Genomic DNA, 16328 nt, shown 5'->3' with positions numbered 1-16328 from the left:
CAAGTGAAGAAAAGAGTGAAATTAGAAATAAACACACATACCCTAGACAATTGAATTTTGAAGAAGAGCACGAAAAATTGTCAGTTCAGTTGAATTAATATTTGACAAATGACAAGAAAGAAAAACAATACCTAAAGACAACTGAAATTATTGAAGTAGTGAAAACAAAACTTAAAGAACAATTTAGTGGGAGTAGTGTGAAGGGAACAATGATATACCGGTACAGTTGTAAGAGCCTAAAATACTGGCAATGTACTTCCAGGAGTACTTCCCTGAAAATGTCTTCGAGTGTGCAGCCCTGTGCACCAGTCAGTACTACCAATGAGAGAAGAGTGAAGAATGAAACCGCTTCTTACACCAATGACAGTTAAAGTATTTCTTGGTACTCATTGCATGTTACGCTGCATAAAATGTCCAAGTGAGGTTGGAATAGATCCCATAGCCATTTTTAAAATGATTAAGACCTAGCGCTGGCATTTGCGAGGGCTCCTTTTCTGCCGAAGTTTGGATTTTAAATTTTTAAAATAAAAAATAATCTATTCAGATCAAGTGAATACTTAAAAAACAGAAAATAATATTAAAGAATGAATTAGTTCTGACTTGGGTCTAAAAAGGGAATAAAAAATAATACATTTTTGAACAAGCTGTGAAATATTTTTTGTAAAGCCCTTGCAGGCTGCAAAATCTGGCTTTGTGGGCTGCCATTTGGAAAACTTTGAAATATATAATTAATCTAAGATAAGAATACTTGTTGACAACTAAATGTTAAACCTAATGTGATGCTTTTTTTTTGTTTGCTAGTTGCTTTGTGGTCACACCGATACAGATAGGTCTTATGGCGGTGATGGGATAGGAGTGGGAAGGAAGCGGCCATGGCCTTAATTAAGGTACAGCCCCAGCATTTTCCTGATGTGAAAAACCACGGAAAATCATCTTCAGGGCTGCCGACAGTGCGGTTTGAACCCAATATCTCCCGGATGCAAGCTCACAGCTGTACGCCCCTAACCACATGGCCACCTCGCCCGGTTAATGTGATGTGTACACTAATATTTTATAACACTGGAATTTATATACACTGTTTTGTCTCGAGGAAAGCGGAAGAAGGATTTCAATAGCTTCACAAGTTCTAAGTTATTGCAGCTAAAAGCAGCACAAACCTTACCAGACATGGCTCAATGCTTGCCTGATTGTAACAAAATTTCAAACTATATTAGCTTATCAATATCACTTCTCCACTCAGTTTTCAAGGCCAGGCCGCTAGGTACGCTGGCATTCAACATCTTGCGGTATCGTGCAAAGTGGCACGAATTCCCTACAGTGTATTCAATTATACTTCTTAACTATCAATATTCTACTGCTCTTAACACTGTCAATTTTGTGGATGAAATGTAAGTTTGACGTTAGGTCCTTTTTTAAAAAGAGGTCAGTAGAGGATTTAGTTGAAAGAAAAAACCTGGACAAAATACTGGGACCTAAAAATAAGGACATGACTGGAAAAAAGAGTACGTTTGGCAGCAATAACATAACGAGGCTATTCACAGGAGCTTAGCGAGTAGTGAAGCCTGATAGCTTACTCAACAGACACTTCTCCTCATGAGCCCATCCAAAAGACCGAGCATATTTCTTACATCATGCTGTATCACAAACCAATTTTTTTACAGACTTTGCTTTACTGACTTGTAAGACAGAGAATGTTCTAGTAAATTCTTCCTTGAAAATCAAATGCACAATGTAAAGACGTCACTCTAACAAATTTCTGGCATCTTGTTGTGATGAATGCTGGTCGTGATATGATTGGAAGCATTGGACTTTTAGAACCTCGACAAGTTGTCTGTGGCACTCATTTTATTGCAAAATCAACGTGTAGTTTTAATTTGTTTGTTTTTTTATATGGATCTTTGTAATGACATTTCACTTTTTTAAACCATTTAGAACCATTTTGATTACAGCTAAAGATGGCCAAATATGATAGGCCAAAACATGTTCTAATGTTTTAAAGAACTTTTATTATAATCTACACAATAAATATCAAACAGGTGAACCCTTTAAGTTAATAAAATTATTTTATAAGAACTGAATCTCTGTACATTAGATTGTCAATAAGGAACCAACATGAAATTCATAAGTTGTAATAATTTAACCTTTTGAACTCCATTACCCTTAGCGTTTGCTTTCTGCTCCACTCCTAATTAATGTCTGCACTATGAACAGCTGCAGGGAGTGAACACTGCAAAACTATATAACACAAAATATAATTACATTACATGAAGTGTATTTACAGTTAGAACACAAAATACATTAATCCTTGTAGGTTTTCATTGTGTGGTACTTTTTGAAACAGTTTTCTGAGTGGAAACTGGGTTTTCTCGAACACATTTTGCAGTAGTAAACTGTTTCCTTTCTACCACCTTTCTTGTTCCTGTTTGAACAGACAGCACAGTCTGTGTTGTTTTCCAGGTAACTTAATGATAATGTGCAGTTTACCATTCAAATGTTCTTCAACATCAGAAGTACATGGTTTTCCTCGCTTCTGACTTTTGTTGCATATTTTGCCAACCAACTCATTGATCACCTGTTTCCTGAAGGTTTTGTGCGATGAAATGTCTATGCGATTCACGGTGCAGTAAGCTTTATAGAGCAAAAAGCTGTTGACTATTGCCACTTCCAATAGTCAGAATACAATTTATGGCACCATTTCAAGTTTTTCACAACAAAAGCATAGCTTGATATGTAGTGGTCCGAGCAATCAATGCCGCCCACCTTTGACGTATAGTCAATAATTACGTTTAGTTTCTCAAATAGTTCAACACAGTTTCTCTTCTTTCTGTCAATAACTGAGGTTGAATTGTTTCCAGATACTGAAAGCATCAATATTGTCCACTAACTGTTCTAAAATACCCAATTCCATGAGCAAAGATGAAGCAGAAGCCATGTTTACATTCAATCTGTATAATCAATATACTGTCATAAACATTTGAGAATAACAGAGGTTACAAAGTCATTGCAATTCCCGCAAACTACAGTAAATAGGGAACGGTGTTCTCTCAAAGAACATTAGATAGCTGTACAATACTGGAACACAGCACAGTCATCATACAGGTGCTGAAAGTAGACGCTATTGTCATGTTCAGTGGGAATCAATATCAGAGAGTAAGTCTAACATTTTAATTTCGAACCCTACTTGACATAGGAGTGCAAAAGGTTAATCATGCTGAGTTGTATTCATTTGGTTGCAATCATTAACAACAGATATTGCTTCAACTATTTCCTCTTCTTAGCAGATGCATGTCTCAGACTGATCATGTTCAGAGTTGTTACTAGAGTACGCGAAACTTTTAGTGATACTTCTTCTCCTTAGTGCTGAATCGGTAGACCTCAGTTATCTTCAAAGTTTGTATTGGCAACCTTTGATACACAAACTATGACTTAATTTTGCATCGTCGTGTGACATGTGGAGTACACTTCATGTACCAATACTGTTATTGTTTACACAGCAAAGAATTCATGCTAGGAACAAGATTTGCATCGAGAAATGTTATATAATGTGTGTGAGACACAGTTGTTGGCTAAAGATAATAGAGGTTTAGAAAATTCATACTGATCGATCATACTATTGATTCAATTCAGATTTTATTTCCATTCAGTTGGCAGTATTACTGGAACCGGGGTAGCTCCCTCCTTCCTCCTCATCCCCGTAAAACCAAGTATCACTAAAAGTTTTGTGAACTATACAAACACTAAACCATACACCATGCAATGCTGCCACCTCTTCACTTGCAGAGTTACCATCTTTGTCCATGTTTCATCTGAATAACCCTTATTCACGTTAACATTATATATGTGCATGAGATACAATACCTATAACAATATACAGACAAAGAATTCTGAAACATTTCTAATTTTGCTCTTCTATTCACAGAGAGATGGCAGAAGAAAACAGCTTGAAGATGCTGCGAGCTGATTGCACCAGCAAGTTCTCGGCACGGGCCATGATCCGTCTGGGAGCACATTGCGCCTTCGAGATGCCCTACGTCACGTACTGTGATGAGTCAGGCAAGCCTATCTTCACACCAGACTCGCCCCACATAGCTGTGGGAACTTACATTCTCAGACTGCCATGATGGCATCCACGATTTCAGAGCCAACAGTGTACATTCATAAAATATTCTAATCCAGAGGTTACTACAATATGTGACAGGACTGGAGAAAATCAATCATAAGAATTGAAACATATCAAAAGTCTAGCAATCAGTAGCAGCTGCTTGCCATTAATCTAGGGGGGTTACATGCTTCCTATCCAGGTCAAAATCCATGTGGTTATGAGGTGAAATGGCTGAAATAGGAGGAAGTAACCATACTAAAGACATAGCTGAATTATTAGAATCAATAATATTTAAAGATTTCTTCAGATTTTTTAGATTTCTGGAATATTATAATGTATTAGACCAGTAGAAAGATTCATTCCAGTTCTTCTTGGTATACAACCTAGTACAATGATACGCACTGCTATTTCTGACAAGTTATCATGAAAGCCAGTTTTCTTCAATTGCAACTAAGTTAATTTATAACTGTAAGGTTTTTCAGGCAGTCAAAACTAATTCAGTCTAATATAAATTTTGAAAAGATCTGAAAAAGATAACATTTATTAACTGATGACACCATTAATTAAATACAGAATTTAATTTGATAGATAGATGCACTTTGTTTTAAGTCGTGCCGACACAGATAGGTCTGCGACAATGGTACAGGAAAGGGCTGGGAGTGGGAACGAAGCAGCCATGACCTTAATTAAGGTACAGCCCAGCATTTGCCTGGTGTGAAAATGGGAAACCAAAGAAAACCATTTTCAGGGCAGCAGACAGTGGGGTTCGAACCCACTATCTCTCGGATGCAAGCTCACAGCTGCGCGACCCTAACAGCACAGCCACTTGCTCGGTCATAATTTAATTAATGGTATCTTTTTCAGGTATAATCAGTTAATAAAGTTTAATTTTTCAGGTATTTTTTAAATTTATCTTGTACTGAATTAGTTTTGACTGAATAAAAAACCTCACAGTTAATTTTTTAAATTCAAATACTTCATGAACATTTTTGTCCTATATCGATATTCCCAGGGATTATCAAAGCATTTTAATAAAGAATACATTTCTCTCATAGTACAATTTGTCTAAAAGTGATACATTTTGAAAATGTATTGCAAAAATACCCTTAGCCATTTTTGACCTTGTGGTATTAGCCAACCCAGTTGAAGGTATCATAATACTGGTAAACCATCGTTAAGTACAGTATCACTTCAAAGTGGGAAAAATAAGTCTCTTTATATTACATGTTTACCTATTTGTGCATTTTAAACACTAACAGAACAAATAGTAATACTCTTTTGGAATAAAATAATTATAATTATGAACACTTTGTAAATAGTTAACTCTCTTAGCGCCATGCTCTCATGCTGAGAGCCAAGAATGCCAGGCTGATTAGTAGCATTTTGCAAGTCCATATTTAAAGCAGATTACAATACCATTAAGTTTCAAAATATATTTTAAAAATGAATTTTGTGAATAATTCGAAAATAAAAAGAATCAAATTTCAAAAATATTGATAAAAATAATTTAAAATTAACATTACAGATAAAATGTGATAATCCCTCTGCAATGCTGCCATTCAAGTGAATAAACACAGAAATTTGTTAAATAACCATTCGAAAGTTCAGTAGGTATTTACTGTTACGTAACTCCCAATCGTCACATGACCAGAGAAATACATGAAATTTAGAAATCCAATCTGTATAAATAAATGAACAAATGAGCCACATAGTGATAAAATTAGAAAGTATGTTCTTTACTCCATGGAAACAAAACATAAGCCGTTCATTATTGTGCCAAATGCAGATAGTAAGACACACTGTTCGAACGACGATACATCGTTGCTGGCACTTCACGGACAAGTATCAAACAATGATATATCGTTGTCTGGCATTTTAAAGGTTAAATTATCTGTGTCGGTGTGACGTAAAGCAACTAGCAAAAAAAATAAATAAAAAAAAAATAGAGGTTAAATATTAATAAGACAATAACATCCGAGTTTAATCCCGCGATAATTCAAATAAGTGAAAGTTCCTCTAAGAAGTAGTGAGTGAAGCCAGATAATAAAATATTATAATGAAAATTTTGCATGAAACCTGTCTTAAAAAAAAGTGTTTTTCTCCACAAAATGGAGCGTCTGTTCTTGTTCCTTTGACACCAATCCATATAATGCAACTGGTCGCTAAAAGAGAAACCTTACCACTATTTTACTTTTCATAACAAGAACCCTTTAGCATTGCTGCAGATCCACTGCAGCCTACGCTTATTGCACTACTTTGACTAGAGTTAATACCAGTTAATACAACTCCTCTTTGGTTACGTTAGCTCCCAGAACTGCACTGCAAACAAAGCAGCATTAGGTAACACTGACTGTACTCATGGAAAGACCAAGTCACGACCAGACCTTTAAGGATAATGTGACCATCGAGACAGTTGAAAGACAAACTTTAAGCTAATAATTTGGCTATGTCTACAAAACACTTGTTGAAATTTCATAACAAATTACAACTTGTATATGTCGAGCAATTAATTGCCCATCCCTGGCAAGCAGCTGTTTCATTTCCACCAGTTTCACCAATAATAGTGAAGAATTAATTTGTAGAAACACGCAAATACCTCAGTCAAAGCTCTGACAAAATAAAGTCATTCTAAGAATTAAATGCTATGCAGAGAAATTTCAAACTCTCTTGTGTTCTCTGGAAATCACAGAACATAGTAGTGTTCAACAGTTGGTTTACGAGGACAAAATTGACAGGACTATAATAAAAATGTAATTCCATTCCAATGCACAAGTTTTCTAAGTTTCACTCTCTTTCCTTCTTTTACACATCTTCAGTCTGAGTCACGTAATCAACATTCCCACTGCTTTAGTTCCCTTACCTGAAAAACTCGTTCAAAATATATGAGGATATATTTTGTGGTGATCTTTTCCATAGCCAGCTTCAATTTCAGTCTGCACCGGTGGTCGAGCAGTTAACAACCTAGCTTCTTGCAATAGATTTTAAACCCACATCAATGAAGGATTTTTAAAGATGAATGAATGGCAACATTCCATCCATATACGTGTGCAATTGAACCCCAGGGTACATACTAGGTTTCCAACTGGCAAAATTCATTTCTTCGTATTGTAATCCTTCTACAAAAACTTTCCATTAGGAGCACTGAAAGGGGTGTGAACAAGTGGTGCGAGAGAGAGAACATTAAAATGGACACAGATATTTCCTAAGACAACTCAAAAGTTTTGCAATTGGCCACTGAAGCTTTGTTGTTGCTAACGTAAGAGGTCATTGTTGCTTGCATGTAAAAAATCTCTCGAGATGCAAACAGCATCACGATAAAAATAACTACTCAAACTTCTACACCTTATGGGAATTTTATTTTTGATCAAAATTGTACAAATTTCAGGTGTGTTCTACTTTCACAATACAATTAATACTTCAAAACTAGCAGGTAAGCTGCCTAAATATTTCAGGCCTAAGTAGCAGAGTTCAGATTATTATTATTATTATTATTATTATTATTATTATTATTATTATTATTATTATTAGCAGGCTTGATTCAATAGAATTCTTGATATCTTGAATAAGATTATTAATGGTAAAACATGTTGTCAAGCAGAATTATGTGCATTCTTTTATCTATTTACATACAAAACACACAGAGTAGGCTAGTTATAATGGGTTTCTTTATCTAAAACCCAGCAACTTTAACTGAGGACTCTTAAAATATGTGAAACTGGTTACCTCCCATCGCCCCTCAGCCATACATGTTACAAGATCCACTGTTATTTGTTCCTGTGATGGGTGTGTCTTTCACACCACTGCGCAGCACAAACCAATAGGAGTTAATTTCATGCAGATATTGCACTATTACATAAAATCAGTTTCAAACTATATTAGCTTATCAATATCACTTCTCCACTCAGTTTTCAAGGCCAGGCCGCTAGGTACGCTGGCATTCAACATCTTGCGGTATCGTGCAAAGTGGCACGAATTCCCTGCAGTGTATTCAATTATACTTCTTAACTATCAATATTCTACTGCTCTTAACACTGTCAATTTTGTGGTTGAAATGTAAGTTTGCGCATTCCACAACAACCAAGCATTCTGGTTCATCTGCTGTACGCTCTTGTGTTAAGAATGGGGAATAGTTTCCTTAGGTACTCTGTGAACCCCCCCCCCAGCACCTCACAGGTTTCTGGGGCCATGAGACTTGCAAGTAATACACTAAAATTGCAACACTGAATTACTCTGGTGCACACATGGGAATACAGTATTAGTACCGCCGTCTCTCTCCAAAGTCGCAGTGCTCTCTCTCATATGCGGCGGAATCAGCACTCACAACGCCAGTGGTCCAGAGCTTTGCTTGTATTTGCCGGGCAGTATGTGATAAATGTTTGCTCATTTGCAGATGGAGCAAAGAGCGTAAAGTTTACACATATATTTTATAGGCCTATGTACAATAAGATAACTAAGAAAATCCTTGACAATAATTTTGTAAAAGAACGTATTATTACAATAGCCAGGCCACTCGAGCAACAAGAGTAAGGGCCCTTTTAGTCTCAAATGAATGAGCCAAGGGTATGAAAATTCTAGAAATTAACTTTCTTTGGCTTATCCCTGCTATTTCTGCGGTCGCTGGAGCCACTTAGGCTCGTTTTGGTTTTAGTCAGAGTTTTTTAAGACCAGATGTCCTTCCTGATGCTGTGATTTCTGAGATGAAAATCTTGACTAAAAGACTGGGATTCAAACCTCAGCCTTCCGGGTGAAAAGGCAACAGCTAGGCCACTGAGTTAATTATGCCCCACGCCCCTGCCACCCAAGAAAATTCTAGAAAGAAATTCCTGTATGTAGAGTGCTTTGACTCACTGGACCTTACGTGTTCAGAGTCATAGCACGTAAATGCCTCTTCTTATATTTATTTGGCATCTCTAACTCCTATTTTCTTATCCCTATTACGAGCCGGTCTAATGTTTTGCCCCAGAGTCAAGTTGGAGAAAATGTGTCCAGCATCATGCTCTATTACCCCTGTCGCAACTACTTACTTTGACAAATATTGCTCAGCTCATGGCATGTTCTCAATTTTAGAGAGGAAATGTGGAATATTCTGTAATACCTCATCTTGTACCACCACATTGTGGAGATCCTTTAAATGGGGGAGAGTTTCCTGAAGTACTTTGTGAAATATCCCCCTCACTGGTTTCTGGGCCTATGAGACTTGCGAGTAATACACTAAAAATGCATTTGATGTGCCAGCTGGGACCAGAAATAATGTCTGGACTTTACCATAACAAGCCCTTATCTTCCTAAGTTGCTGGGTGTATCGGTAGTAGTGTGTACGACTCATTACCCAAGTTCGTGGGTCCGTTACTTACATTTTAAAATTCTCTGGTGGTACAGTGTAATCAGTGTAATCTGTCAAAATTAACTCAGCTACAGGAACCATCCAGTAGAATTTGCTTTTATTGCTAGATAGCAGTAGATAGTAGTACAAATTAAAATTGGCCAGCAGGCCACCTAGACTGCTCCACTTCCAACAGTTTGCTATTCAGAAGCATGGAATTTCAGGGCATTTTACACTGCCTCCAATTACTTTAATAATAACTTTATTGCAACCATACAAAATGCAATATTTGGAACTACATGGACTCCAATGTGTCCTTAATCTAGCATTTTGACAGCAACACATTTCTTCTCTTGCACTAGATGACTCGATATCTGTCTCTTGCCATGTCACACACAGAACACATGGTACACGAAAGCATTCGGTACAACAGATCTTATGGTGAAAACCATGCACTGCAAGCCTACATTATAGTTATGTTCCTTCCATTCTTCTCAAACTATAGCATCTGACGTGTAGAAGTTGACCTGTACTTTATTATTCTTTTCCTGATGTTCTTGTACCACTTCATCATACACTGGCATAGATTGTAGGTGATGTCACAAATGGAGGTCTTCCAGCAATATTGTTTCCCTGCTAAGCTCGTAATAAAAAGAGCTTGTTTCATGAAAGTAGCTTTTACATTTTCAATGTCTGTTCAAGTCGCTTTTGGTTAGATGTTGCCACATGAGCGAGTCCATCAGTGACGCCTCGAACAATTTTAACTTGGAACTGTTTCATTGTTGTCTAAAGGGAAATCAAGGGAAGATGCTGAATGTCATTCGAAGCCAACATCATTGTTCCTCGCGGCTGTGGAGTGATACCTAAGTATTTTAATTTGCTCACATTGGTCAGTGGTTCAAACTACTTTGTACCTTCAGAAATGTTAAAACATTTAACACTGCAACTTTCATGACGGTTCACAACACTCTATGGTGCTCTACATACCATGGTCAGATTGTCAACGCCAGTAAGACGACTTTGTTTCTTTAATAAGAAAAACCAACAAATTAATATCAACCATCCATTTATATCTGAATTTATACAGCAATTGCTAGAAAAGACAAACTATTTTGTATGGACAAGATATGTGATTAATGAATGTAGATTTTTGTAGCTCAATGTCATTTATTAAAATAAAGTAAGAACTATTATATCTGAATTAAAGCCATTTTATATTAATGAATTTTGTTAATATAAACTGGCTTTCAGATAAAATATTTATTTATAAAAGATATTTAATTATAAAGAGAGATGGTACATTGTGTATATAAGAGATAATGATTTCATTATTTAAAACAATAAATGTTCTGAATTTATATTCTGCATGTAATTATATGCTATTTTAAACTTGAAAAATATTTGTAAATAAATGTACATATGAACTCTTTTAAGCAAAGTGTATTTTTCATTTCCCTTTGTCTAATCCCTTTCCAATTTTAAGAGCAAGTAGTTTTACTGGGGAGTTAACTCATTGGAACCTGAATAATTGTTCCACCTCCAGGGACAGAAACTATATTTATTTTTGAGAATTATGCAGTAACTTGATTTATTGAGAATTAAAAAAAAAAATACAGATGGCTAAATGGTTAGTGTGTTGGCCTTTGGTCATAGGGGTCCCAGGTTCAATGCCTGGCAAGGTTGGGAAATTTAACCATCATTGGTTAATTCCGTTGGCACAGGGGCCAGATGTATGTGTCGTCTTCATCATTTCATCATCATGATGCGCAAGTCACCTACGAGCGTCAAGTCAAAAGACCTACACCTGGTGAGACGAACATGTCCTTGGACACTCCCAGCACTAAAAGTCACATGCCATTTAATTTGTTCATCACAGATCGATACTTATAAATGTTCCATAACTGTTTTTCAGTCTTCAGTAATGAATCACTGACTGATATTTTTTTAAAAAGCTCTCCAGATTAAATGGCACACCACACTTTGTACATAGCCACCTAACTTTTGATCTGAATTTACAAGCCTTGCAAACTTTGCAGAACCTGCAAGGAGGCTTTTTCCTTTCCATTGGAGGGATATGATCTGAAAAATGGCACCGTACTTGTCCCTGATGAAAAATCATCATCATTATCACTTTCCAACCACTTCATGATATCTACATCAATCCCAGCTATGATTCTTTACTACGAGCACAGGAAGATCGCATTTTGTCTTTTTATACAGCACCCTGGGAACTTAGTGGTGTGCGTTTTATTTAGAAGATTCCCTGAACTTCAAGGAGTAATCTTGAACTGCTAGTGTTTATAAGTTAGAACAGAACAGTTCCATATGATTGCTTTCAATCCAAAGTGGCGGTGTACGGAACGGTACTCTAGAATATAAGACTTGAGGATTTCCACCTTTTCAATACAATTCTAACCACACTTGGCGATTAAATTACATTATCAAAATTAGCAGTATATGTTTCGTCTCATGAAAGACATCTTCAGCTGCTTGTTAATAGTTTAGAAGTAGACATGACAGACATTAACAGAAAATACAGAATAGTCAAAAACATTTAAAATTCCTAAAACTTAACAAGCATGTACTGAGTACACTTGAAATAAAAATTGGTGCTTAGAACTAATGATCAGAGTCTTAAGAACAGAAAAACAGATCCATTCCTTCATGTTACATTTAAAATACACTTTAAAAAATCATTCCTTAAGGTAAAATTGTTCTTGCATTTGGTTAATATGAACCCATTTTTCATGATATTCTTGTTGACAACACATATACTTGTGGAAACAACAATTCAACCTATTTGAAGAGGGGGACTCCTCAAAGTTGAAGGAAAAACAACCGCATTGGATTATTACAGGTAACTTAAAGACTGCTGTGGAATGCATAAAATGCAGTATTCGAAATGGGTGTTCTCTTGCTGCTGCCCCTCAAGTGATGTGGCCGATGCACGTTCCTGCTCTTTCGAAATTGAGGATTGCCTTAAGATGTTCACAGTGGCGTTTGACACACGAGTGGTAGTGTCACGTAAGCTCAGTCTGTAAAAGGGCTCTGACAAAATAGCCGAGATCTTGAATTCTTATACTCGTCAGTGTCCATAACCCGTATCAGCTGAGAGAATGGTCAGTTCAGGGTCATTTTTATTTTCTTCAGAGCTCTCCTCTTGCCAGTAGTTAAATTTGGCATGGGTACAGCAGCAGGCCTTACAAGTCTCACACATTTCTGCCATACTTCATCAGCCTTATTCGTAGGTAGTTTTTGGATGGCTGCCGCAATCAATCAATCAATGATCTGCATTTAGGACTGTCGCCCAGGTGGCAGATTCCCTATCAGTTGTTTACCTAACCTTTTCTTAAATGTTTTCAAAGCACTTGGAAATTTATTGAATATTTCCCTTGTTAAATTATTCCAGTCCCTTATTCCCCATCCTATGAGTAAATATTTGCCACAATTTCTCCTCTTGAATTCCAATTTTATCTTTATATCTTTCCTACCTTTTAAAAGCTCATTCAAAAGCTGTTCTTGCAGGCTTCAACTATCCGGTCGACAGTGGTAGCAGCCTCTGTTTGGAGCCTGTCACGAATGTGTTAATATAATGAGAATGCAAGAATTGCTTTATTTATATTTAAATCATTTAAAACAAGAATAGACACACCTCCCGCCATTAATCTTAGGCCCGGTTTATTCTACCTCAGTTAATATTTAACTGCATGTTTAATTTACAGTGAACATAACCAACTTAGCATTTAATCAACACTGGTTAAGACTAACAATCTGTTAAACTCTCAGTTAACTTAACTGTCTGTCCAGGTTCAAGCAGTTCAATTCTCTGTTAGCTCAAAATATGGCAGGTGCATTAGATGCAGAACTTCTATATCTTGAATATTTGGAATATAATAGGCCTTCTCCAGAAAGAGTTAGAAACAGAAAAAATTATTTTTAATGGAAGTAATTTCCTCTTCTGTGGGAATTTTAGAGTGAGCGACAGCAAAATTAATTCCCTTAGCTATAACTGCTGTTTGGTTCTCATCCACGGATTTCTTGGAAAGATTAATATCAATTTTGCTAGCATCCAGATTCGTGCGAAAGCCAATCAGAGAAACTTTGATTTCTGTATGAATGACACCTGGTTGAATTTTCATGCAACCTGTATAGCAGTAATACGATCGAAAAACAACCACAATTACTGCGAGAGAGTGTTGCTTAAAAGCAGGTGTAAGTGAAACAACTCTCGGGAGACCGAGTCCAGTTCCTTAACAAGTGTGATGCGCACTCTCGATAACAAGAGCCTTGCCAGCGCGCCGATATATTCTGGGACCATAACATCATTCCCAACTGTGCGAAGCTCAAGCACACATTAAATACTCCTAAGACCAAGACCACGAGATCTGAAGTCATTAACGGTCAGGTACGAAAGCAACCAGAAGTCATGGATACCAAGCTCCATTTATGAACCTTGGCTGCATGGTATTGACAAGAAGATTCAACGTGAAAAGTGTTTCAGGGAAAAAAGAAGTAAAGAAAGGGTTATAGTGATGCAGGGTGCTGACATGACGGAAACCGAAGAACTAAAACTTCTAGTGACCGGAAAATCAGCGCAGTCACTCGTGTTCCTGAAGAATGGGCGGAGTATCAGCAGCTTGTTAACTGTGAAGCTGACTTTGAGTCTGCATAAATGTGGACTCTCTGACATTATAGCGGCTGAGCATCCAGCGAATACCATCAAAGCTGCTGCCAAGCAATAATAATAATAAGATGAATCCAAACAAGAAGAGTTGAAGATACATTCTCCTGTACCGTCAGCAGATCTGGCATTAAGTGCAGGGGCTATTCTTCGATCCTACATACAGAGTGAGGCGAATGTAAATGGCAGTGTTTTCACAGCAATAAATGTTAAAAGGTATATATGTGGAAGAAAAGAAGGTTAACAGTATTTAAAAAAAAACAGAACAGACTAATGGAATTGTTCCAGAAGTGTCGACGGAGGTATGTTTCTTGTTTCACTATGGTACATACTGTTTTGTGTCTTCTGATGCCATAAAATACGAGTTTTTAAATATTTTTAGATACTATTAGAAATACTGTATTCAGTAAAAAGCCGTAGATACATATAGGATTCAATTATGTGCTATACATGTTCAAAAATAGTGTTCTCTATATCTTGAGATTTCAATAACTAAATAAAATTTACCTCCCAAGGTGATTCGAGATATCAAGGTTCCACTGTATTTTGAAAGCCGGTGATGAATAAAATTGACATCAAGGAACTGAGGAGAGAAAGAGGAAAACCAAAGACAACTTGGAATAGATCTATTGAAAGAAGGGCTACCAAAAGATCTGATGGTAAAAAGAAAAATATACAATCTCAGCATAGACATGCCAACCCCAAATAAATTTGGAAGTGTCTAACGATATGCGTATATACAGCCAGCCAAGAAGAAAAAGGAATAAGAGGTTCCCTTAATGGTTACATAAAGCAGGCGGCAAAGGAAATTAGAAATTTGAAAAAAAGGAGAGAATATAAAAACTTTGCTGATGATAAATTTTATTTTGAGTTTGCAACAGACCTGGAGAAGTTGCTGCATGGTATGGACATGGACAGTCTAGGAGAAGGTGTATAACAAACAAATACAAACCCCGTGGTACTACAGCCCTGATGGACTTTGGCCTAATCAAGCGACTGTTGTTCAGCCCAAAGGCCTACAGTTTACGAGGCGTAGCATCTCCCTAACGCAAGCTCACAGCTGCACGCCCCTAGCCGCATGGCCAACTCACTCGGTAAGAGGGAGATTAATGGAATGCATCTCATTCTGTTGGTGTTTGAGGGAAGTCAGGGGATAAGAATAGTGATGCAAAATCTCGTACCTTTACCGGCACCGGTTCACATCGTGACAGTGCCACCTTCAACACCGTACCAATGCACTGGTGCCGTGGCACTACCAGTACCTATGACTTGGTATGTCCTATTGCATAGTTAATTTAGCACATGCTGACAAGTATGGGGCTACAATGTATGGTCATATATCCTGATTAGAGCATTATAAAGTGCATCAATATCGTTCCATTTCCTAACCTAGAGGAGATCTTTCTTATTAAATATCTCCACATGGGACTAGTTTTAAGTTTACCCACCATCATATAAAGTTAAAAGTAAATACAATACAGCTCAGTCTTTATACGAATACTCGAGAACATTCATCTCAACATTATATGAAAGAAACAGGGGGAAAACGTAGCCTCATGTACGCCCTCAACACTTGTTCACTAGCAGTACTGCCAAGATGGAACTGAATGCCTAAATGAGTAAGAGAGCACTGTTTCGTGCCAGTTACCACGCCAACCGTGATTCGCATCGCCTGCTATTCGTTCTCTGCCATGCCATGTCATCTGAGCCAATGCGAGTGGGTATTTCTGCTCATACACAGTAACAGTCTGGCTGCTCCTTCAGGACCGTTGCACACTGGCACTGTTGAGAAAAGCTCTGTTTTTTTGGTGTGTTCTTTCCTCTCACTTACGTTCCAAGTAAAGTCTGCGGTGTCTGTATCCCTCGTGAGCCTCATTAACACTATGTTCGTAGAATGGATTTTGTTATTAATAGAAAATAAGGACTGTAAATATCCAATCTGTTCATATGATTATAGTGCCACTGCTGGCACCATGTTGTTTGAAAAGTTGGCAGTGTTCCTTCCGTGCCACTGCTGGCACTGATGCCAAAGGACGGTACTAGTGCATTTTTTTTCAATCACTAGTTAAAAAAAAAAAGATGAGGGTGCAGGGAGCCAAGACATGAATATGACAAAGTAGGTGCAGGGTGGAATAATTATGTAGATATGAAGAGGTTAGTACAGGATACAGTTGCACGGAGCACTACATCAAACCAGTCTATGGACTGATGAGCCACATAAA

General features: G+C 37.2%; 1 protein-coding gene across 1 annotated transcript in view; it reads left to right on the top strand.

Annotated features, from left to right (window-relative positions):
• Nucleotides 1-13780, top strand: part of LOC136883247 (arylalkylamine N-acetyltransferase 1) — a 188544-nt gene extending 174764 nt beyond the window's left edge. The window contains exon 4 of the mRNA XM_067155454.2: nt 3920-13780. Coding sequence (XP_067011555.2) covers nt 3920-4121 — 202 coding nt within the window. The 3' untranslated portion in view covers nt 4122-13780. The remainder of the gene's footprint in view (nt 1-3919) is intronic.
• The last annotated feature ends 2548 nt before the right edge of the window (nt 13781-16328 follow it).

The sequence above is a fragment of the Anabrus simplex genome, chromosome 11 (genome assembly GCF_040414725.1).
Source record: "Anabrus simplex isolate iqAnaSimp1 chromosome 11, ASM4041472v1, whole genome shotgun sequence".
In the NCBI taxonomy this organism is placed as follows: domain Eukaryota; kingdom Metazoa; phylum Arthropoda; class Insecta; order Orthoptera; family Tettigoniidae; genus Anabrus; species Anabrus simplex.
This window is presented reverse-complemented; position numbering and strand designations above follow the sequence as displayed.